At 50.8% G+C, this 25,077-nt stretch overlaps 1 protein-coding gene across 2 annotated transcripts in view; it reads right to left on the reverse strand.

The window, feature by feature from the left end:
- The window catches only part of LOC116963432 (collagen alpha-1(I) chain-like), a 97,494-nt gene extending 72,417 nt beyond the window's left edge, over positions 1-25,077 (reverse strand). Inside the window, exon 1 of one of the 2 annotated variants that reach the window (XM_042786554.1) lies at positions 24,966-25,077. In XM_042786554.1, coding sequence (XP_042642488.1) covers positions 24,966-25,062 — 97 coding nt within the window. In that variant the 5' untranslated portion in view covers positions 25,063-25,077. Of the gene's footprint in view, positions 1-2,589; positions 2,660-24,965 lie in introns of those variants that run through there. The other variant, XM_042786555.1, reaches the window with a different exon arrangement.

Raw genomic sequence — 25,077 nt, forward strand, 5'->3', positions numbered from 1 at the left:
GGAGTCTAAGGTTAACTTAAACCGGTGCAGACTGTGCCAATGAGCATCCGCACACCATCCATGGAGGAGCGGGGCTTGCGATGTCCCCAGCTGCGTACACACGTCCTTGCTGACTGAGATCCCCAGGAAAATGACAACTGAACCCAATAGATTTCTTTGTGCATCCAAGCGGATGCTGCTTCATAACCTGCTCTGCTCAAGCAGATCTACCTCTGATGATTCAGCATGCTGCCCAGGTTTTCATTTCCTTTTTCATATGATCACAGGTAAATCACCTTTCCTTTTGTAGAGGTGCAGAAGTGAAGCAGAGCTAATGTTGGGAAGCACTGTGAGGATATGTGTGTTGAGATAAGTAGGATGTACATGTGCATATCCTAGCTGAAGGGAGGGATGAGAGACTTAGTTTGCTCTGTAAGCTCTTGCCTGACTTCTCCTGTGCCCATCCTCCCTGCTCACTCGAGACCTCACGTGCCAAGCAGGGATCTCTTACACCTCAGCTAAAGCAATAAATGCTGCAGCTTTTAACTCCAGCAACCCCACAATTCAGTCCTTGCATTGACCAAACTGATTGCTATTTTCTTAATTGAAGTCAAAATATCAGGGTGTGTTTTCCCTAACCTGGGTCACCTCTCAAACTCTGTTGCCAACAGATCCAAGGGGCAGGAGCCTTCAGCAGAGCTAGAGAGGAGCCGGCAAAACAGCAACCTCCATACGAGCCAGAGATATCCAGAGAGCATCTTTCCAAAGCTCTCACCTTTCATGTGCTTGGACATCCTTTGCAGAGCTGTCTCCCTCTCTGCTGGGTCTCAGTGTATTCTTGACAAACATGTTTTATCAACCTCCCTGCAGTGGCCCATAAGACTAATTGGCCAGGGGAAGGCGAGGGAGTCAGCTTAACTTTCCAGGCTTGATAAGAGTTGATGACTTCACTCAGGCAGAAATCATATAATGCAAATCTAAAGGTCTGGCTCAGGTCAGTCCCACCTCGCTTTCCCAGGGAACACCATGTTATTGCATCCCTGCACGAGAAGCTGGAAGATGGGCAAAGATCCTACCTGGAATTTACTGTGCCCTTTGTTGGCCGTGTGCCCTCCAGCCCCATCACACACGTACACATGCATGGAGCTGGCAAATTCACACCCAAAACTGTTTTGACTTGTACAAATTCACAAGTTTAGGGGTGACAAGAGGCTGGAGAAGCAAACTGCAGAGAATTTGCAACAAACTTCTTTGCCGTGAGCACAAGACTCCAGTGTTTGTGGTAGTAGATTGTCCCCCCAGGAGCAGGATGCTCATCAGCATCCGCTTTCACATTTCAAGCTGTGTTTCCAGCATGCTAGTCTGCAGAGAAAACCTTGAAAACATCACCCCAGAGTAATCAGTGGTCCCGAAAGCACAGGGCAAACATGACAGCTACATCCATGAAGCTGGATGCACAGCAGCACTGCCCATCCCGTGGGCCTGGCTATGGCCGGTGGTCACTCAGGGAAGAGAGCCTGAAGGCAAAAGCCAGGGGACATGCAGGGGACACAGGGCCCGGCACAAGGCTGCCAGGGACATGCTCCTGTGCTGTGCCAAGCACAGCGGGCAGAGAGCCAGGGCCCCAGCCTCGTCCAGGCTCCTGGGCACGGTCTGATGCCTGCCAGGCTCCTCCAGCCGCCCGCCTGGCAGCGGTGGGAGTGGGGATGCTTCATCCGAGGTTGCTGGAGACTCACGGTCCCAACAGGGAAAGACAGCTCCTGTCTGCTTTTCTCAACAGCATGGGGCCTATTGCAGGAGACTCTCTATTGCGCAAGCATCTCTTACCTCTGTCCAAACCCATCCCAACTCAGGGACTCTTTCTCAGCCAGGCCTTCATTCAGCAAGGCCAATTCTCCCCTTTAAAGAATGGCTACAGATCAGTGCATGGTTTACCTTAACTAAGTACAGCTACTTCATGCTGCAGTTAATCACTTTGGAGATACTGGCATTCCCTGCAAAGCAGCAAGGGTGCCATGCCGAGGGAGAGGGGACAGACAGACCCAGCTCCAGTGAGCCCAGTCCTGCCACAGCCCCGGGCTGTGGGAGCTGGACCTGCCTGAGCTGAGCTCTGCCACTGCTCCTTGCAAGTGCCTCTACCAGCTCCTGTTACTCAGCATATGACTAATGCCCAAACTGAAATTAGTACCAGTGAGCTTAATTAAAGGGAGCTTTGCACTGCAGGCAAGCGAAGTGCACAGCGCTTTGCAGGGATCTATTTCTGCTTCCTTTGCTTTTAGATATGCTGTTGCAAGGGTCAGTGCTCAGGCTCTGACCTGGTGTTAAAATTAATTTGAACAGAAACAATGTTCTGGAGGTTTTATCTAGCTACCACGCATGGTCTGCCCCAGGGAATCTGCAGAAATGGAGCAGGAATGAGAGAAAGAAGCACAAGAGCATCATGAACCAGCAACAGCACAGCCTGGGGCAGCGCAGGGCAGGAGCAACAGTCCCGACCTTCCCCTCACGCTCCCTTCAACACAGATCACAGAATAAAGAAAAAATTAAAACTGAGTGTTTCCCAGACTAACAAGCTGACATTTCACAGCCAAAAAGCACTCTGATTTTCACCTCGGGCAAAACATGTGCACATTTGTGATTCATTCCACACTCGCGGCTGCCAATTTTTCTGCACAAACTATTGAATTGTTGCGGTTTCAACCTTTACTCAACTCCTGAATGCTCCTCCAAGTTCTTTATGCTCAGCATTTCACAGAGCTACTCACCTCCCACCTCTCCCCCTCTACTGGTACTTTTACACCCAAAATATCTTTGGGTGCCTGTGAGCCTTCAAGTTTCATGGCAAGCTGCTTGATGCCATGAGCTGCTGCTTTCCCAGACATCGGGGCCACCTGCAGGGCCAGGGACCCTGAAACCCCCCAGCAAAAAGATCTCTTCCTCTTGTAAAGTCTCAGTTCACCAAAGTCTCATGGGTCAGACTGAGCTTAAACCACAGCTCAGAAGGCTCCAGGCAAATAAACATAACCCGGTATTTCCTTCACATGGAGACAAGTTGTCAAACCCCAAACTGTGCTGGAGGCACTTTACTACCCCCCAGGAGGGGCTGGCCCTCCCAGAGCTCCCTCGGCAGACATTCATCCCCCATGGCCCAGGGCTGAGCCCTGGATCACCGTGACCAAATAAATCCTGGGCAGAGGAGGCTCTGCAGGCACCAGTCTTGGGTGGACATGGATGCTCCACGGGGACTGAAGAAGCCTCCTGCAACTTCATTTATGGATGAGGTGCCAAGGAGGACACGCTCAGCACATGGGCATCGGTCAACCTCTACAACCATCAGCCTTTATGCAAAACCTCTTGCTGGACGTGGAGATCTCCACCCTTCTTTTCTCCCCAGGGTTCAAAATCCTCTTCCTCCATGTGAAAAGCATCCTGTTCAAAGGCTGGTTCATGCCCACTCCTGTATCTCCTACTTCCAAGGCTGCACTGGAGCATCCTACCCACTAATAATCACTTCCCAGCTCAAATGAAGTTTTCCTTTCTCTCCATTCCTTTACTAACCTAGACAATTTCCCAGGGAGAAAACCAGGGTTTCTTATGCAGAAGAACCCAGAGGAAAATCTCTTTTTTTTCCCACCAAAAAACAGTTTTCAAGCCTTTCATCACAAGTAAAGCTGAGAAGGGCAGAAGTCACACACACTCACCCATGCACGCTGCCTGTGCACAGCCCATCTCAGAGTGCGGATTTTGGAAGAGCCCCAGACACAGAGTTGACAAGTCTTGTTTTAACAGCAGGGATGTATCTGCCTTGCAAAAAAATGTGCTCTTCATTCCTCCCGCTGCCTTTGAGCGGGGGAAAACACATTCGTTAGAGATGCACCACTTCTTTGAACAGACGACACTGAGAAAATTCTGGGTTTGGGATGTGGGGGAGGTCTCAGGGTTAAATGAAATTACTGGAAAGAAATTGGTGTCAAACAGAAAACTTTCCCAATTTTTGAGGAAAAAAAATAAAAAGAATAAAAATGAGTCATTTTGAGTCAGCCTACAAATGAAAGGTTTCGTCTCTGTGGATGAGTTACTTATTTTCTTTTATTCAGTCCAAGTTAACTTTAGTTAACTGAAACAGACAGCTGTTTTGAAACTGAAAATGAAATTTTGTTTTTAAACACCTAAGATGTCTGGACATTTCAAAAAAAAAAAAGCCCCAAAACCACCAAAACCCCTTTCTTTGCAAAACACAAGAAAATCATCTGTTTTAATGGGTTTCACTCTCACTTCTCGATTTGAAATTATTCACCCAATTAGACCCAGTTTCACAAGCCCTGCTCCACCCACTCCCTTTCTCACCACATGCACCAAGTCACCAAGAGACACCTCTCTACTAGCAGCTCAACTTCAGGTTCCACCAAGCCCATCAAGGTCTCTCAAAGCAGATCCCCAAGCCTACCCTCCCTCAACTTCACTGCTCCTTTACCTGGAAGCAGCCAGCCTGAAGAACATCCCCAGGTATAGCCTTCCTCCACGTAGATGGATCTTCTGTTTTGGTGCCTCAGCACCATATCTGACAACTTCTGTGGCAAATACTTTGCTGCACCTCTATTCCACCTCACTGGCAAATCACCTCTAGTACAACGTACTTGGGAGTGCTGATGAGGACCACTCAAATTGCCCTCGTTACAGACACACACAAGTTGGAAGACTCCAGAATTTCTCTAGTCCTCTACTAGGAGCTTAACCCCTAACCCACCCTGGTATCTCTCCAGCCTCACTGAAGTGAGCAGTGCATTACACTACCGCCCTGCCACCTCTGAGTAATGATTAAAAAGAAGAAAAGCTATACCGATGAGCTAACTTCCCAGACTGAAAAAGAAGGGTTTTCTTAACTAAAACAATGTATCACATAGTGCTCCAAAAGTGCCAGGGATTATTTTTTAAGCCATATACTGTATCCAGTATCACAGTGGGAGAAACCCTTCTGGTGGAACGTTTCAAGGTTTCTCCTTCCGAGACATTAAAACATTCCCAGCTTCTGAAAACCAATCCTTGCCACCTGGCTTTGCATCTTACTGCCAGCAAGTAAGATAGCCACAACAAATTGCAGATCAGGGGGGGGTTTACATGGTTCCTGGGAGTGACCCTCCAAAGCGGTTGGGCTTTGAAAGCTGCTGAAGAGATGCCCATTGCCAGCAACCCAGAGCCAGTGGCAGAAAAGCTCAAGGTCTCAGCCAATATGGACCAGCCTCTGCAGGAAAACTGGGAGCAGGGTGAGGAAGGCAGATAGGGAGGAGAAAGGCTTATTGCTGGACCTGGGCTGGTCAGGGCAGTCTGCTGGACACTTCTACACTGGCGCATCATCCAGGCACTGTGTGGAGGAGCTGGAGTGGCAGGACACCTCCAGGCACCCTCACGGCATCCCTGTGGGGCCGGCAACCCCCACGTCTTTGCCCAGCTCCTGGGCCAGGGAGGTCGGTGGCAACGTCCAGCATCCACAGCAGTCTTGGGAAAGGCAACCTCCTGTTTCCTAACCCTAGACTCTACTGCTTTTTCTTCCCAGGCATGTGCTGAGGAAGCCCTGATCTCCCCAGAACAGATGTCCAGCATGGGGACAAGAAGCCAGAGCATCTAATAACAGTGCCCTTGCAGAGACCATGGTCCCAAGAGAGGAGATCATTTAAGAGACTAGCATCCCACCAGACCTAAATTTCCTACAGTTCCAAAAACCCTTTCCACATCTCACTTGTCAGCTCCTTCGACATGGGCAACCACTGCCACAGCACAGCTCTGTTCCTCTAGGCTCTCCCAAAAATATCCCTAATAAGGAGCAACTCTACAAAGGTACAGCAAGTACCTCTCTGAGGCTGGTGTGCTGCAGACACCAGGGGATGGTTGCTCTCTCTCTCCACACCTGTATTTCCTAAGGGCAGAGAACATCATTACTTTCCTGTCTAACTCCAGCAATACCTGTTAGATTTATTCACTGAGCAACATGCAGTTTGCTGTGAGCACTACTCTCACAGGGCTCCTCCAAACTAACTGAGGTGAATTTGTTTTCAAGTCATTAGATTAAACGTCCTAGAGATTGCTGTAGCAGTCTCTCATGCTGGGCTTGCAGCAGTGCTTCCAGCCTTTGCAGCACACTTCAGTGCTCCATGAGCAGCAGGACTATATGAAGAAGTGACTTTCCTTCTTTTTTTTTTCTATTTTGGAAGTGAAGCAAACAAAAAAAATAATGTAAAAAGTGGAACTGATTTGAATTGCTGTATTTTCCCCACCAAACCTCCAGAAAAATAAATACTTTAAGGAATCAGCTCAGCCCTAAATACTTGATTATATCAATTCACTATACAATCTGAAAAACATAGGGCCAAATCATAGACCTACAAAGTCAATGGAGCCGTTGCCTCTCTGTCACAGCCCAGGGACGAGGACGCTGCCTTGAGGTGTGGGACAGCCAGGCTCAAATACCTCTTCTCCCTAAAATACTTGATTCTACATTTCAAGAATCTGCCCTATTTAAGGTACAGTGAGACAGACTACATGGCTATGACTGCCTGGTGAAATACAATCAGCACGTGCAAGAGCTGGGCTGTTGCTGGAGATGGGGTTGACCAGCACTGGGCAGCTCTGTGGATGCTAATCCCTCCTGGAGAAGGGGCCACAGGCAGTTACTTTTCTACAGAAAACCATGGAGGAAGGGCCAGGGGAAGGAGAGACGACTGCCAGCCCTGGTCGAGGTCTAGGGAGCCCCATGTCATGGTGTTCAGCAGCAAACTGTCCATCAGGCTAAAGAAAAACCCTGGCTGGGGTGTGGGAGTCCTTGAGGAGCTGTAGATGAAGTTTTGCTCTGCTTGACTGCAGAAGGAGCTACAAAAGTGACAAATCCAGGGCATCACTTCAAATGCAACAGCAACCATCACATGGAGATGTCAGTAATCTCCTCATTATTGCACCGTGCTTTGAGAAAGCAGTTCTTGTGCTGCCTTTGATATGGCAACTGTTGATGTTACAGGCTTTAAAAAAGACAACTACTCTTCTACACGCTTAACCTACTTTCAGGTTTGACATAAGAAGAAAAATCTACTCATTTATCCAAGAAGAGCAGCATACATCCTTTTGTGCTGTGGAAAACCTTGATGCCCATCCCTTTCTTCTTGCCAGTCAACTCTCCTATGCAGGCAGGGCTGCAAAGCAGCAGTAATGGACCAAGAACTCACCATGCACAACCCCATCAAATAGAGGAACCTTCTTCAGGCTGCTTACGAGACAGGGCTTGAGCTGCATTAACCCCTGCTCTCTGCAGCAATGTTTGTACACTGGTATTAAGAAAGAGAGAAAAAAAATAAAGAGGAGCGGTTAACAGGAGTGGGCTGGTTCCTGGTTGCCTCAAACCCTCTCCAAGCAGGGAAGAAGGGGCGAGGACAGTCCCACGCTGGTTCTGCACATCAGCCAGGCTCTGGCTGTTTTATCAGGGCATTTATCTCGGTTACTTCCAGTCCTATTCTGTTTCCAATCAGCATCCCTTACCCGCTTGGCCTGGGCCCTGTGGGAATTCCAGTAAAAGCCTGAAAGGAATACAAAAATGAAACAAAAACACATTCAAGGAGATTAAAGCAGGGAAAAAGGCAACTGTGTGCTGCAAAAAGGAGCAGGGTTCATGTCCTTGCATCTCGCTGGGTGGAGAGAGCTGGGGGGGGAGCGCCTGGGGGGGCTCAGCCTGGGGATGGGGCACCCCCCGGCCAGCACCAGTCGGGAGGGCACCTCAGTGCTGCATCCAGGGTTGAGTGAAGGAGTTATTCCACTGCTCAGGGAGACGTGTGTGTGCTGCACATGTACTCTGCAAGCACAGAGCACGTCTGCCACCGCACCATGAGTCAGTCACACGCGGGAGGGAGCCCAGGGCCAGGGGCCTCCCTGTCATTTAAGATTCACAAGTTGGGAGCAAATGTTACTGCAGATTATGAGAGGTTGCTTGAAAATCAGCTCTGCCATCCTTCCACCTCTTTAAAGACAAGTGTGCAGTGAGGGCCTCCACTCTTCCTTTCTCTTTCAGAGAGAAAGGCTGAAAAAACTCCCTTGGGACAATGTTGGTCCATACTCTACTGAGCTGCAGGAGAGACATGTTCACAACGTGCTTCTGCAAACTGTTTCTGAAGGGGGAAAATAAACATAGCAAATAAAAAAAAAAAAAAAAAAGCAACACACAAGTTATTTTAATTAGGATCAGGAAGGCATTTCAGGGTGAACGCCCCAACCATCCCCACTTACTGTGCTTTAGCTCAGACTGTAGAGCAGCCTTGGACAGCACAGGCAGGCGCCTTTCTGGTGACACTAAGCCAGAGGAAATGCTGTGGAGGACATTTAATGTTCTCCTATGTGGAGGGTATCTTGTGGACTGAAAATCCAGGACCAGTCCAAGGTAAAAGCCACAGAGCCCATACAGAGTGGACACAGGGACCTTGGACCTGCTGCTCTGAAGATCTGCTTTTGGTAGAGCACACTACTTGTTGGAACAAAGACTTAATGCTCCAGCTGCTAGACTCATTAACAGCTCTGAATGTCTCATTAATTAACCTTCCTGAGCCTCATAGCTATAGAGAAAAGCTTAGAAAACCTGCCTGTTAATGGTTCAAGCATGGAAAGTTGAATGTTTTTTTTTCTTTTAAATAATGTTTTTATTTAAAAACTGGTTTGTTTTTTTTGTTTGTTTATTTTGCATTTGTTTCTTTTTTATTATTTTTTTTTTTTAATAGCCAGGAGTTTATTATCCCACCCAGAAAAGCATCCAGCCCATCTCCACCTCCAGGAGGAAGCCATTGCCCATCCACCACATCCCAGCCCTGATGAAAGTTTCCATCTCCCACAACACTACGACCAGGTTGGTCTGGCCAGCCCCACAGCAGTGCCTGTGCCAGTCTCTGCCTGCTCCTCCCCACCCCCAAGAGCTCCTTTCTGACAGGAGCAAACGACCCACAGGTTGGCCCCACAGATGCAAGATGTAGGGACTTACAGGATCAATGAACCATCCTAGAGAGAAACGCATCTCCTTCCCTTGCAAAGACACCTCCAGAGAGTGGTTCTGGGTGAGGAACAGCCCCGGGGAGATCCCCCCAGCTCAAAGAGATTGCTGAAATCATGATCCAACCTCTCCCTACCCAAAGCATCACCATGACCTCACTGCTACTATGCTACAAAGCACAAGGGTGCCTTGGCTCCCAGCTGCTCTTTGTCCAGCACTGGCCATGGAAAGCATCCATCCTGGCTCTATGGATGGATAATCATCCCCAACAGCCCAGAACCACCCATGGAAGAGGGGGAGCCTCTTTTCCCCTTCCATGGCAGGACAGGACCATGTCATAGCCAGGGAATGAGACATCTGATTACCTTTGTATTCATCTGAAGCTCAGACCACACAACATCGTGGCTGCTGGAGGCACCAAGGTTTAACCAGAACTAGCTGTTTCCCTCTTCAAAATGCCCCCCTAAAAAAAGCTCCTGTTGAGCTCCCTGGCTGGCATCCAGGAGTAGACAGGAACCAGGAAGAGATCTAGCTCACTCCTCACAGGTTGGAGTCATTCTGGAACACTCCTTGCCCTGTGATGGTCAAACCCTTGATAACTTCCAATGCAGTCACCAAACCCTTTCGCTGGAGGAAACCTTTCCTGAGCAATGTGAAAGGAGGAGGGCATGCATGGGCCACCCCTCTTCTTGGGGATCACTTTTAGAGCCACCACTCCAGGAGCAGGCACCGCTCCGGGGCTGGAGAGCAAACATGTCCCAAAAGGGTGAGCCGGGCAAGGGAGCCTGGAAAGAAGCCACAGCCTGTGTAACATCACTGCAGCTCCACCAGCCACACCAAGCAGCCAGGCAGCACATGCCTGCCAGATGCTTCATATTTTGAGAGGAGGGGAGGAGAGGTTCAGAGGTCAAGGTCACGAGCGATGCCTGACTCGCTTCTTTGTGAAGGGGCCGTGCAGGGGGAGAGGGAGCAGGGAGGAAATACCAGCCTGTGTGTGTAAAAACCATCCAGGGTGGGATTCACGGTCACGTTTGCACATGTTTGGCTCAGGAGAGGCAGGAAGCTGCAAGGCATGGGGGTCCCTCGGCTGAAATGAAGGGCTGGGGAGGAGGCAGAGCAGCACAACATGCCAGGACAGCCTGGGATGCTCCTTCCTGCATCAGTTTAATGCCTCCGAGAGAGCTGCAACCGCCCAGTGCAGGATCAGCCTCCAGCTATTGATGTTTCCCCTCTCCTCCTTCCCTCCTTTGTGGGAATGAAATGCTGTGTTGGGAGCTGCAATTCCCACATTGTCAAGGCTTGGAGCTCCCTCCGTACCCTGGGACCTCCCAGAGTGTGTCGGCCCTGTCTCCCCTTCCTCTCGCCCGCTTTGAGTATCACTTGGCTCCTTGTACTTAAAAGGAGAAAGCTGCAGTCTCTGACGTAACGCCAGACACTTCTTTCCAAGGCTCAAGACCAAGTTAAACTAAACCAGACTGCACGTATCAGAAATAAGAGCCCAGACACAAAGGAACAGTTTTGGAAATGCCACTCATGCCTCTGCAGGAGAATGATCACCCAGCAGTGGTCATCTCCATCTGGATCCAGATGGACCTGCTTTGAACAGGGGCTGCACTCCACGATCTCCAGAAGTCTGTTCCAATGTGAATTATGCTGTGACAATCTCTCACTCCTGGATGTGGGTGATACACCTCCTCTACACATCCTGTTGCTGCATGTGATGTTAAACAGACTTGCAACATCTCAACAGCTATAAAACTTGATTTCTCACCAGCCCAGCTCTTCCTGAGAGCAGCAACTACCCCAGTAACACCAGTAGTGCTTCTGGGGCACAGTCACACCCTGCCCACCCAGAACCATGACTGCCTTGTATATTTAAGTGAGAAAACTGTAAAATCTAAATTAATAAACCACAAGCACCAAAGATATGACTTATAAGCACTACCTTCTAAATCAAGTCTGCCTGGGATAAACAGTGAGGCACAGCATTTTTGCTGCTTTGAGTCACTTTTGCCCAATCAGCATCTATCAAATGGTATGAGACTGGTCACTGAGCATGGGATCTACTCCTGTTTATGCATTTTCAAGCCAGAAAAAAAGCCTCTGTGATCTGGTTTCCTACAAAGAATACGCCGAAGGAGATCTCCAGCTTAATTGCTACTTTAAGACCAACAGCTGTGGCTGAATTCAGAAAAATATCTTTCCCTTTAGGAAAAACGTCTCATCTAGATTTAAAGTCCTTCCAGCAACCGAAACTCTACCACAAACCAACCCTGAGGTAGGCCAGCAGTGAATTAAACAATATGTACAATCAACATATGGGTTGTTACAGCTAACGTGGGAGGTTACAATTAAGACCAGCAGAGCTGTGGAAGAAAATTAGCAGCAATTTTACTGCAGAAGGTACAGGATTCCCGAAAGTCCACTCATTTGTAGAGGAAAGCCACGAGCGAGGCATTATAAAATGAACCCATTAATAAGGATTCAGAAAAGTGCCTACCCTGGGCAGGCGCCTCATTGCCTCATTAGAAAGACCCACCACAAGAAGTTTTTGCTCAAAGCCAGTTTAGCAGCTTAAAGGCTCACCCTGCAAAGGAGGGAAACACTGTGGACCTCTGGTACGTGGCTCTGCAAGACCTGCCTGGTCCGAGCAGGGTGACTTTCACTTCCCACGAGCCACAGGAGATGGGCACCGCTTCGGTTCACCCTCAGCAGGCCAGGGCAAGCGGCTCTCCCTGGGGCTGGGCACAGGCCAGGGGTGGGTGGCCAGCCCGGGACCCCCACCTTCCATCAGGCTCAAGTCACCCCGAGGGCGCAGGGGCGAGCGCTGACCCGCCTGGCAACGGTGGTGTCCGACTCACAGTCACCAAAGCTGACTTCAGCCCTGGGGGATGTGATGCCAAGAGCTGGTGCAAACTGTATGTCAGCTGGGAAGCACCTGGCCGTGAACTGCAGCTTGTGGGATTAAATACACACTCAGGCATCCCCCGCTGGCAAGTGGGAAGGAGCACTTTCCTCCTCCGTACCAGCCCCAGGAGCAGGTCTAAAGAAGCTGTGACCTGCTCTGCTTTTGTCGCTCCAACGCATCCATCCTTGCAACAGAGCACACCAGTGGGAAGGCTGGGGGGTAATATCCAGCTGCCTTTTTTTGTTCTCTGTGGAGTATGGGAGGGCTCAGCACGGGCCCTGCAATCTGCCCCAGGCTGAAGCCTTGCTGAAACACTCCTGGGTGAGGAACTTGGGCCCTTCTGTCCTCCCAGATTAGTACAAAACCTTGCAGTTACTGACATGAAACAGGAACAAATCGTGCAGTTTTTCATTTAGGTTGTGGTAGGGAGCTCAGGGCTTGGTTGCCCAGGTTTGCTCTGAGGCCACGAGGCAGAAACACCATCTTTGTGAAACAAAACCAAACCTCTTCATGTGCAGCTGGGAATGAAGGTCCCTACACCAACCACCCTGCCCTGGAAGAAAGTGAGACCCTGCAATCAGCTGGGTGCAGCCACTGAGATCCTGCAACCACTTTGGCAGCCACACCACAAAGCACCTCTGTGCCACAGTGCTGGCTGTGGTCAAACCTCTGTTAGAGAATCCATGGGGAAAAACACCAGAGAGGCACCGAGGAGCTGGCTGGACACAGGCACAGGCAGGCGTGTCCAAGCAATGTAGGACAGCAAGGCCACCTGGCCAAAAAGCTGTTCTTTAAGTCCCTCAATCTCTACATGCAGAGCATGCATCCACTGTTTTTCTCTCTTTCTCCCTTTTTCTTTGCAGCTCACTTTAAATTCCACACCCCGTGTCCTCTAGTCACTGGCCAGGGTGAGAGGAACATGTGGCACGATGGAGACTAGGTCCTCTGTCTCCTCTCGCTTCTCTCACTCAAATCTTTCAGCTTGCCACCCTCAATTTTGAAACATTCCAAATGCTTCAGTAATGGGAGGAAAAAAAACCAACCACAGGAGCTGTTTAAAATCTCCTCACGTAAAGCTTGCTGCCAGAAATCAAGATCCAACTTCAAAACCGCTCTGCATTGCTAATGACCTTTTAATAGCTCTCATTACAGAACATCTCACTCAGCCCTGGTGCATCCCCGCCTGCCAAAACAAAGACCAACATTTCCACAGGCAAAACCCAGATGTTTAATTGATCCATTCATGGACTTCAGAAAACTATTAATAATGCAACTCTGTCAAACTAAAGGTCTCACTCCTGTGCAGCAGATGCCTTTATTGGATGGTAACTAATTTAACTTGCCTCTTCAATCAAGCATTTCCCTCTCCCAGTGGAAGACACCACTGAAAATTTGGCTTAGAAACAAAGGCTCAGCAGCAGGAAAGCAGAAAATGTAATAATAAAATTTACTGCTCTCACTCTGAACAGCCATACTTAACCTGTAGCATGTACTCATACTCTGTCTTAAGTATATACACACTTAATTGTTGGTATAGAGGCATACAAGCGCCCCAGAATGCATCATGTACACGTAGAGAATATCCCAATAAATTCTCCTTGCCCCACCACCTTGCCCTAGGACTCTGTGGTCTTATTGCCTGGGGTTACTTTGAATATCTCTTCCAATTTACACTGTTCAGGGACAAGTCGTGTCATCCTCAGCTTTTGCACTGCAACATGGCACTTCTCCCCAGCTGGTGGGATCTGCTCCAGGCAAGCCCATCAACTCCTGCTCTTCTCCGTTACAATCCAGAACGCTCTGCTGAAACTGCAATGGCATAAACATTGGCACTCACAGGGGAAGGGAGAGAGGGAATGGATAAGCATAAGACAGAGCAAGCTGGCAAAATAGCAGCACTTCAAAACATCATGTCTAGCACATTTGAAAAAAAAAATTAAAATAGAGGGAGAAAGTGAGGAGCTAATGGAACATAATCTACTGCCTGGCTGCATTTTGTCTTGCAAAGAGATCTCAGCTCAGAGCCATTACAGAAAGAGTAAAGGCACGCATCTGTCTAGCATCACGCTCTGCTTTACAGATGGAAACCACAGGCAGAGAAACACAGCAGCCAGTGCAGGGCCACGGCAGAGCAAAAAATCAGGGAGCCCCAGCCCTGCTCTGTGTCACGGCCACCCAATCCCACCGCTTCCCCGTTCGCTCCTGACTTCAAAGGCTACGGATGCTTCATTTTCCAGGAATCACCCAGCGTAAAGTTAGTTATTGCACACACGTGTGTGGAGCCCCTCCACCAGCTCTCGCACGGGGAGAGCGCTCGGAATCTGCTTGGTCCTTCGCTCATCCCCAGCCACCCGCTCCCAGGTGCTCTCCAAGCCAGAGCACAGCGCATCTAGCAACCAGACCTTTCCCCACCCAAAAAAAAAAAAAAAAAAAAAAAAAAAAGAAGCAGGGATACTGGAGGGATACTGGACTAGCTCCTCCCATTAAAACCACCCAGATGAACTGGTGTGAAAGATCCTGGGCCCTTCTTTGCACTAAGCCATCCTCCCCAGCCCCCATGCTCTCCTGCTTTTCATTGCCAGCTCTGAACAGTCGGGACTGGCTGCTGCGACGAGCATCAGCTGCATCCCCTCCACAGCCGCCTGCAGTGGAGGAGCAGGAGAGATAATCACTGCATCTGTCATGGATGAGTTTGGGACTGAAGTGCTTTAAGATGTCTCTGCAATATATTACCTACATGCTTCTCCTATTTCTCCAAGTCCCGGTGGAAATATTTTAAGTCTTATTGAAATTATCAACTTAGAATACATCCCTTTTCAGCAAGTGGGGAAGCATATCTCTGCATAATGCTAGTTGTGAAGGTAGTCAGCTTCCAACTAATAAAAGTTAATTACCTTTCTGTAGTGTTTTTTTCTTTCCTTTAAGAAAATAGCAACTGCTATTCCAGTGATTTTAAAAGACCAAAAACTAAAAAAAAAAAAACCAAACAAAACCAAACCCAAAAAACAGACCAAAACTTTAATTCACACTCTGGTGAAAGCAACAAAATCAACTGTTTTCCCTAGGCTAAATCTGTTTGACCCGTGCCCGACCCCTATAATTTCCCCACAGCAGGCTTAGAAGGGGATGAACTCTGCACACCTGCCATATGGAGTCATTAAACACAAGAAGAAAGTGCATTTTTGTGTTGACAACACACCAGAAAGACGTGGGGGAAAATGTTTCCAGCTAGCTCTGATGTCTGGGGCTAGATTCCCTTCCCAACACATTTCTATTTTCTGCCAATTTGTTTACTAATCACTCCCATATTTCAAATAATGAACCAATTTACAAAGAAATTGACTTGTCAAGGATAAAAAAAAAAAAAAAAAAAAAAGAGCAGCAATGCCCTCACAGACTGAGCTGCCATGGAGGATACTGTGCTCGCTCAGATCAGCACAAGCATTTTTCATATACAGCCCTGTGCAAGCATCTTTCCAATTTTTCTAGAAGCACGATGCCCTTTGGGATGTGGGATGTACCTGAAAATTGGAAAGATGCTGCCTCCCTCTGCCTGGGGAGCCACAAAGCTGCACCATCTGCACTAACACCTTCCCTTTCTTAAAAGAAGAAAAGGAAACAGAGCTTGGTAAGCCTAAAAAGAAAACCGCATGTGTCTAAAAAGGGGCAATCACCTTTTGCTCCTCGTTGCAGATGTTCAGAGGGACCTGGAGGAGGAGCAACCAAGGATGAACCTGCTCTGGGAAGGATAATGCAATGTTAACAGAGGGGTATTTGTGCTAATGCCAGCATTAAGCTTCTGAGAAAGTCTTGTGTAAATTAACTGCTTGGCAAACTCTTTAATGCACTCTGTTATTCAATAAAATTACAGCAGCTCAAGGAGCTCGTGTGCATCACCTGGTGAACGCTGGCACGATGGCTGGAGCTTTCCCCCAGCCCCAGTTCTGGGCATCATGGGAATCAGGCAGAAACTCCCCTTCTGCTCTAAAAAGAGGATTTATGAACCCGTGGAAATAAGCACATAACTGTATATTTGTGTCTTGATAGTCAGAAACTAAATTTTAGGTCTCTTGACAAACTCGTCAACTGTTTTGGAGTGGCAGCACTGACAGAAAGATGTGACAACCTGCAAGCATCGAAAAGGACACTGTTGTGAAGAGCGATTTTGGCACAGCCATCGCCGCTCACGCAACACCCGGGGTGAATCACACCCACCCGGAACAACTGCTCCACTGCGCGTTGCACAGCTTGGCCAAACAGCCTCGGAACCCCCCCAAAACCCAGAGCAGACCAGCCCGGGCTGAAACCTCATTAATTAACCACCCTATTACTCTCTCCACCTGGGAGTGGACTCCCAGGGAAAGGCAGGAGGGGGCAGTCCTCCAGCAGCTCCCCATTTGCCTTCCCTAACAAAAACTCCTGCAGCAAGAATTCCCCATTGCAGCTCCCGTGAGCTTTAGAGGAAGAGCAAAGACAAATTTTAGGGCTTGCAACAGGGCGATGGCCTCAGCTGGCTGCAGCAGAGCACATCATCCAGCCCTGGCCACCAAGCAGCAGGTAGGAGGGCAGGCAGAAAATGGAGAGGGGCTTTGAAGATAACCAAAGGTCTGGAGAACCTGCCCTGTGAGGAAAGACTGAAGGAATTAGGTCTATGCTCCCTGGAGAAGGCTCGAGGCGACCTCATCACAGTATTCCTGTGCTTAAAGGGCAGCTACAAAGAGGACAGAGGCTCTCTCTTCAGAGGCAGTCACCTAGAGAAGACAAGGGGCAACAAGCAGAAGTTGACAAGAATGGATTTCATCTTGATACAAGAAAGAATTTTTTTACAGTGAGAACAATCAGCCACGGGAACAACCTCCCCAGGGATGTGGTAGAGTAACCATCTCTGGAGGGTTTCAAGATGCAGTTGGGCAGGGTGCTAGATGATCTCATCTAAGCTCTCTTACCCCCCAAAAGCTTGGACCAGATGATCTTTTGAGGTCCCTTCCTACCTGGGTTGTTCTATGATTCTGTGATTTGATGGGGGGGGGTGTCAGGCTCCCGAGCACCCTGGGTGACAATGCACTGAAGCCGCCCAAGGACGGGTGGCACTGGCCACGCTGCATCCGCATCCTGCAGCATCCCGGGGAGGGGACACCCGCAGAGGGCATTGGGGCTGCTGGAACTCAGCAGGGAAGGGGAAGTCCTGGAGGCAGCTTTGCTCCTGGAGAGCCATCATGTCACCTCCGGTCTCCTTGCCCCTTCCCAGAAATACTGTCCCCCCAGCAGGCACCATGGGCAGGGAGGAGAGAGAAAAGAAACCAGGGAAAAGAAATCCACCTTATTACAGCAAATCCTGGTGCTCCATCCCACAAAGCTGCTGCAACCCGTCTAGGAAACCACTGCGGAAAATGCGATGAAACAAAGACTCACGGCGGCCGAGTGAGGGGCTGCTGCATCCCCCCATCCCTCTGTGTCCCTCTGTCCCTCTGCCTGCCTCCCATCTACCCAGCCAGCACCAGCAGCTGCACGCCGGGCCACCCTCGTCCCCAGTGGCACCGGGATCAGCATGATGTGACCTGAGGTGGCCTTTAACCCCACAGGAGTTACACTGCCGGGAGGGATGGGGGATGTAGGCAGAGTTCCACATGGGCTGCACTAATTGCCATCATTGTGGGACAGAGATGCACTGTCAAGGTTGAGGTGCCCTAAACAGAAGCTTATTTTCATCACTGTGTAGCTCTCTTGAGTTCTTGGAGTGGGAAAGGCAGGGGAGGGGGGTGCTTAAGTCTTAGAAAGGTTTTTTTCTTAATTGATGGCCACAAGAGAGGAAAGCTTTTCAGCCAACTGCTCTGTCGCTGGAGCTGCAGGTTGAATTAAGCCTTTGCACAATGAAGGAACTATGGGGACAAGGAGGCACTTTGCCACCAGCTGGCAGTGAGGAAGCATTTCCCTCTGCCAACGTCACCGTCTGCCCCCAGCAAGGCAGAGCCCACGGCAGCACCAGGTCTCACCGTGCTGCTACACCCCACGGTGCCACCGGTGGAGCCAAGGATGCTCGGCCTCTCGCTGAGCTCTCCCACGCTCGCTCTGTGACGTGAAGGAAGGGGACAGACCCAGCCTTGCCAGCCTGGATTGTTTAAAAATAGAGAGCAAAGCACGAAAAAGGAAATAATCAACTTGCTATGTGATGGTAGGTTGGGGTGAACAGCTTTCCGCTCTCTTTTTAGCTGAAGGAAATGAGGTTTCTGCACTCATGTCTGCCCCGCAAAACACTGCCAGGGTTGACAGGCAGGAGCAAGGAGAGACATTTTCTGTCCCTGCCCGGGCAAGAGCTGCAACACCAGCACAGACCCCCCAGCTGCAGGAGCATCCCTGCGGAGGAGGGCTCCGAGCCCTGGCCTGCACCCGGCTGGGGCCACAAGGACCCAGCCCCCAGTGCCCGAGAGTCCCCACGGGCACCTGATAGCCACCACCTCTCCAAAGGGGCTCCCGAGCTTCCCTTCCCAAACAAGCCTCCGAGGAAACAGAAGCCCAGAGGACAGAACAATCCCATATGCTGCGGTGATGGGGGGAGCCGGCAGCTCTCCTCGGCGGCTGAGCCGGAGCCATTCCCAGCTACTGATCGGGACACCACAGCCACCGTCCCTTGCCTGCACAGGCTTAACACCAGCCCCACGGACCCGCAGTGACTACAAGGCTTGTGAGAGTGAAGATTAATGTTATGTGTGTATATATATATAGCACATACTGAACATACACAAAAAGCTCTGGCTGCCTTGGCTGGGGGTGGAACGACATTACGTCAGTCCCCATGGCGCGGCCGGGACCTCAACCAGGAGCAGATGGTGGCTGCCCCTGCAAGAAATTAGGAGACTTTGGGGAGCCTGACTCAAGGCAAGTGGAGGGGACAGCCTCCCCAAGCTGCTTCTCACACCAAACCCCGTCCGCCACCCCCAGACCTCTCCACCTCACTGGAGGCAAATGCAAAACCAGCCCGTCTTAGCCTGGCCTTGAGCCGCAGGAGCTGGAGCTGCTTGCCGGCACTGGGCTTCGCCTGGGAGAGCAGCGAGGCTTCTGTCAATATTACAACAAGGGCAGGCACCAGTTTAGGCATAACAGTGCACAGCCCAGTTCAAACTGTTTATTTTTCCGCTGGCGCAATGCGTGTATCATCTAGTTCAACTCCCTGGTAAGTTTATATGATCATAAACCTGCAGCATGCAGGCTATCCATTACGCTTCTCCTCTAGAAAAATCTTCCCCTAGGGAACAGCACTTACTCACTCTTGAAACCCTTTCCCAGCACACTAGAATTGAACTGTAATGATCTGTACCTATTACAGGCCAAAAATAAAGGTGCAAGCAGCGCTAGCATCGCCGGCTGCAGGGCAGGCAGGAGCACCTCGGTCCTTATCTGCTCTGCAGGGTGGCACGCGTGGGGACGTGGGCTGCTGAGTGCCAGAGCTGGACCAGGGCAGGATCCAGACCTGCTGGCACAGGGAGTGGGCACGTAAAAAAATCAACAGGGAGAGAGAGTCTTTAGGACGTGAGGCTCCATATGGCCCATTGCTCGTGGAAGGGTTTAGGATTTTAAAACTTGGTCTAATCTGGAAGGATTTCTCGAGGGGATGTTGCCAAACTTCAAGTCTGCACTGCAGTTTACAGGAATACAAATACATGCTGAAGACAGGGACCCTGGGAACTGCTGGACATTTTTTGGCTGAAATTTTTCAAATAATTCATCATGAGACAGACATATAACAGAAAGATTTTTCAAGCCAAACACCTCAAGTTAGGCAAAGTTAAACACCACGGCAAAAAGCATCATGACGGCAGCTGTCTGGGTACCGCAGCCCCAGGAGTGGTACCAGCTCTGTGCACACACACACCCCCAGTGTCCCTGCACCTCAGTGCCCCTGCACCCCAGTGCCTCTGCACCCCAGTGTCTGTGTCCCTGCACCCCAGTGTCCCTGCACCTCAGTGTCCGTGTCCCTGCACCCCAGTGTCCCTGAACCCCAGTGTCCGTGTCCCTGCACCCCAGTGTCCCTGAACCCCAGTGTCCCTGCACCTCAGTGCCCCTGCACCCCAGTGTCCCTGCACCCCAGTGTCTGTGTCCCTGCACCCCAGTGTCCCTGCACCCCAGTGCCCCTGCACCCCAGTGTCTGTGCCCCTGACCCTTACAGCTTTGCCATGAGCATCGTGTGTCTCCCATCACCTAGGGGTAAAACGTGGTGGCAGGTGGGATGGCATTTAGGGGGGTGGTGTGAAAATATCCAGCACACGCCATATCCCAAAATGCGGTGTCACGTCCCGGGTGAGTGCCATTTCCCCCAGACACTTCAGAGGAACTTGGGGCCACGTCTAGGTTGGGGATCCCAAAGCACCCAAGCAAGCAGGCAGCACTGAGTTTGGTGCAAGAGGGGATACAACCAAGCAGCCGAGAGTTTCCAAGTGCAGGTGATGGCATTTGTGCCATGTGCATTTGTCCAAGGAAAAGCAGCAAGGGCTCCTGCCTCTACCCACCTCCTCCCAATTCCCGGGCAGAGGAACTGAAGGATTTTAGGGTGGAAAAGGGCCCTTTTATCCAGCAGACACCTGCTGAAAACTGATGCTCAGCAAACTCAGACTTCGGATGAGGTGGGGAGTTTTTCAGCTGCAATGGGAATGGGCCAGCTTTGCCATCGCTCCATTTTGCCTCATGCTACAACAGGACATCTTTCACATCACACAGGAAAACAGACGCGCTCCTTCAGGCCTGGTGCGGAAATCACCACACGGAATTCTCCAGGTTTTGATTCTTCTTTTTGCAGAGGAGCAGAGCAGACAGACCCCCCGCACACACTCTCTATCTCACCCGCCCCAGGAGGCAGCACAGCCCTGAGGGATCCCCACATCCACCCTTCCAGCCCCCTTTGAACGGACCCAAAGCACAACAGACCTGGGCTGGCTCTCCCCTCCGTCCTCTGGCACGGAAAACCTCGGCTAAGAGGAGCTCACGAGGGACCTCTGAGATAAAAGCTGCATTGTAAAAATATACTGGCGGCTCTGTCTGGGGGCTCTTGGGACTCCTGCAAGCCCTGAAGTTTTAGTTGTTCATTCTCTCGCTTCACAGGGGCAAACAGCCACAGGGGAAGGCTGCACAGATGCTCTCTGTGATGGGGACAGAGGCAGTGACTCCTGTATTTATGCCACTTTAAGTGCACAATTTAGGGTCTGGGCGGGGGGGGAGCAGAAATGTAATACCATATAATTGCCTAATTGAGGACTCCATAGTAACGTGCATGTACTGGAGGGTCAAATGGAGATGACATGAAGAGTCCAAATCTGTTGTTTCTGGATTTTTTAAGCAATTTGACTTGAAACCAATTAAGATTACCATCATTTTGTAAGCTTTTTATACATACACATACACACACACAAATGTGATCTATATCGTATAAAACATATGCTACCATATGTACACAAACAGTACTAATGCATCACAATTTATGTATGATTTTACATACTTACATTAGGTTAAATGTTTAATTTACAAAGTCCACACACACATCTTAATTACAAGCACACCATAGCATAAGACACCAGATCCGAGGAGCTGTGCTGCATAACACTGTATTCGACATTTTGGAGTACCAGACCTCCAGGAGGATAATTTACTGAAAGACTACTTTCACCAACCCTCCAGCAAGAAATGCCATCTGCAGGAGCCAAGTGTTGCATTTTCAGATACATCCCTTAATTAAGCAGATTTTAATTGGGCAACTCTAAGCTTTAATTAATGGCAAATTGTTCATGCGCATTCATTTTTGGGTCATGTTCCCAGATGGGATTTTTCTGGATTGGTTTGAGGAGTTTTGTGTTTTGCAGGGCTGGGTCGCAATTATGGTTATTGCACTTTATAGGGAAAAAACAGCCCCGGAGCCACTGGACTCCAACCACACCAAGGAGGTTTCCCACTTTCCCCTCCTTCTTAAGCAGAGCATCCCCTGAACGGTGGGGTGAGCTCAGCAAAGCCCCGAGACACCCACGTTGTGCCCACTGGTGCATCCGAGCGCCAGGGCCATGGAGGGAGGACACTCAGAGGCAGCCAGGGCTCATGCAACCCCACAGCACCTCAAATTCAGAGCACTCTGCCCGTGCTGCCTTTCCCTCACCATCACAGACCCACAGCACTGTGAGGGGTCTCACTCTGGAATCATTAGAGCTCAAACCACACAAAAAATAAGTGTGAATTCAATAATTCAGCCTTGGGAAGGAGGCTCTGCCTACTCCACACAACGGGCCATCCACGCCAGCTTACACACAGCTCCACAGCAGCACTGATCACGGGGAGATCAGCTCCCACCCGCTGCTTTATAATGCTCCCCTAAAAATCAACCTCTCCAGGTTGATTAGTGCTCAAGGGTTTGATTCAGTGCAAACATTGTTTAAAAGGCCCGGGTGTGCTCTCAGGGATCTGTGCTCCCAGAGGGCAGGACACCAGGCACCCCCGTTCCCGGCATGCTGGAATGAATTCCCCCCCATTTCTGGCCCTCCTGAGATCGTCAGCCAGCATCCTGTTGGTAACAGCTACAAACACAACCAACAGCACCAGCCCAGCTTCCTTCCAGCTCGATTCCTCTCCTGCTTTTACAACCCAGAGACCCAGCTGGGCCTTATGAACGGGTCCCTCCCAAGCATGAGCCACGCAAACCACTCTTCCAAGCTGGCACAAGGGAGGAGATGGTGCCACCCCCGCGACAGCGATACTGCAGCAATACCAACTGCTTGCTACCCCAACCCCAGCAGAGAACAGGAGGCATCAACAAAATCACCTAATCCTGACTGAGCTGGAGTGAGGAAAGAAGACAGGGATCCTAATTTCCTAATAAATCCATCTAAGAAACCGATTTCCTAATTTCCTTCCAACACTAAGGTACCACAAATGCCGCACGCCGTGCCCCCTCCTTTGCTGCTGCACAGTGCAGAGGGAACGCGCAAACTCAGCAAGGTCCCACCAGCTTTGAACACCAACTCCCACTCCAGCCATTAGCTGCTCTCCCCTGGCACTTTCTCCCCGCTTCAATTATTCCCCACTTGACTCGGGCTCAGTGTGCCAAGCACCCAGCCAGCCACGGGAGTGCCACGGGTCACTGCTCCAGCCTGCCAAACCCAGATCCAAGGTCAGGAAAGCCAGCCAAGCTCTGCAGCCTGCTGCCCCTCACTCCTCTCCTTTATTTATTTATTTACATTTCTATTTAATATATATATTTTTTTATAATTGTATTTCAACATATTTATTGCAGCTGTGCTACACAGGCTTTCCTTGGAGCAGAGCTGCACCATTGGTAGGGACTGGCTGAAGAACAAAAGCCTCAATCCCAGAGAACCATCTTGTTTTATACCAAAGCCTGAGAAACCCACACATGTGGAGGACTGTGCCCCACTCACCGTCAGGCTCTACAATAAAAGCTGCCTGATCTTGTCACCTTTACCAGCCTGGGCAGCAGTGATCAAAGGGTAGAGCCAAAGACCTGGATGGTACTCAGTCAAATCCTCCTCAGGACTGCCCCATCACCCATAGGAAATAAAAAAATATAATGTGCATGAAGCTTCCTAATGATGCTACAGCCACCCGACACTTCCAGCTCTTCCCTTCCCTGCTGTGCCCAGGGAACCCTGGGGTGCAGGCACCCCTCTCTGCCCTCTCCCTTTCTCCCCACACAGCCCAGTGCCCTCACTGGTGTGATCACCTCCCACGTTCCTCCGTTCAGCCCCAATCCCCTTGCACCTTATCCCCACTTGGATTTTGCTCCAATTCCAGCCCCTGGAATGCAATTCCCAGCTCAGTTTCCCAGGCTGTGAACTGCATTGCTCCAGCCTTGTTTCTGAGCCAAGGTTCAAGTGGAGTTAAGGTCCATGGAGATAAATCAGTGGTTTCCCTCTCAGAAACACATTCCCCGCAATGTGGTTGTATTGAAGTCGCTGGCATACTCAAACACCCAGGGTTTTGGGCAGGGGTTTGCACAGTGAACAGGAGCATGGGGTCACCGCCTCTGACCAGGGCCCATATGTATTAGCACAATGCAAATGCAGCAACAAATGTCTTAGAAACAGTCAGTACCTCCTTCAAAATAAACACCCTTTTTTTTTATAGTCCCTTCAGTAAAGTATCTGCCATCACTTCCCAGTGAAAAGTCCCAGCGCCATGCACCAAACTTGGGAAATGGCTTGCTTGGAGTTTTTATGAGGCAAACCAGCCCTGCACCCCATTTTATAAGGTGAGGGACCTGGAACCCCTCTGTGTCTGTCCCAGGTGGGAGCGGGCCAGAGCCTCCTGCCATGGGAGAGACAGGGCTCAGTGTTCCCCTAAGTTTCATGAAAAGTTTCAGGACAGTGACTCGGTGACCAGCCGCAGGGGGGAAAGATGAGGGACGTGGAGACGTGCTGCAGTGCCCCGGTACAAGACCAGCTCCAGCTGTGGCACACACAAGCCCACTATGTTATATTACACATCAGAGAAGCCACGCACAAATCCCGGCGGGTCGGGCGGCTCTGCCCCTGCAGGGAGAGGGACACCGTGCCCTGCTCCAGCGGTGGCCCTGCCACCGAGACCCTTGTGCCACACTGAGACACACACACACACCCCCCAAGAAAGACGTTCCCTGCCAGCCCCCCCCCCACACACACACACACTGCCTGCCCGGTCCCGGCACCCCACGGGGGATGCCACTCGCAGTGGGGGGAAGCCTTTCTGCCCTCAAAGCAACCCTGACTGCCCCGCGGCCGGGATGCCGGGGGGCACCAAGAGGGTGCCGTCCCCCTCCTCCCCGACCCCGGCAACCCCCCCCCCCCCCCCCAAATCCCCCCCTCCAACCCCCAGCAGCAGCCCGGTTGCTGGCGGGGGCCGCAGCCCCGGGCTAACAGTGCATCCTAGTGGGGATCGCCACGCCAAGCATCCCTGCCCGGGCTGCCCCAACCCACCGCACGCCTCCCTTCTCCTCGGGGTGAACCCCCTCCCTCCAAGATTACACACACACACACACACCCCCCGCCCCGTTTACCCCCCCGGTGCAGCGGTGCCGACCCGCGGAGTTCCTACCTGCCTGCAGCCCGGAGCCCGGCTCGGGGGGCTCCAGCCCCGCCGGGTACAGGGGGAGGGCGCAGAGCAGCGCCAGCGCCAGCGCCCCGCAGCGCATCGTGCGCCCGGCCCC

Source organism: Tyto alba, unplaced genomic scaffold, assembly GCF_018691265.1.
Source record: "Tyto alba isolate M040663 unplaced genomic scaffold, T.alba_DEE_v4.0 Super-Scaffold_11, whole genome shotgun sequence".
NCBI classification, from domain to species: Eukaryota; Metazoa; Chordata; class Aves; order Strigiformes; family Tytonidae; genus Tyto; species Tyto alba.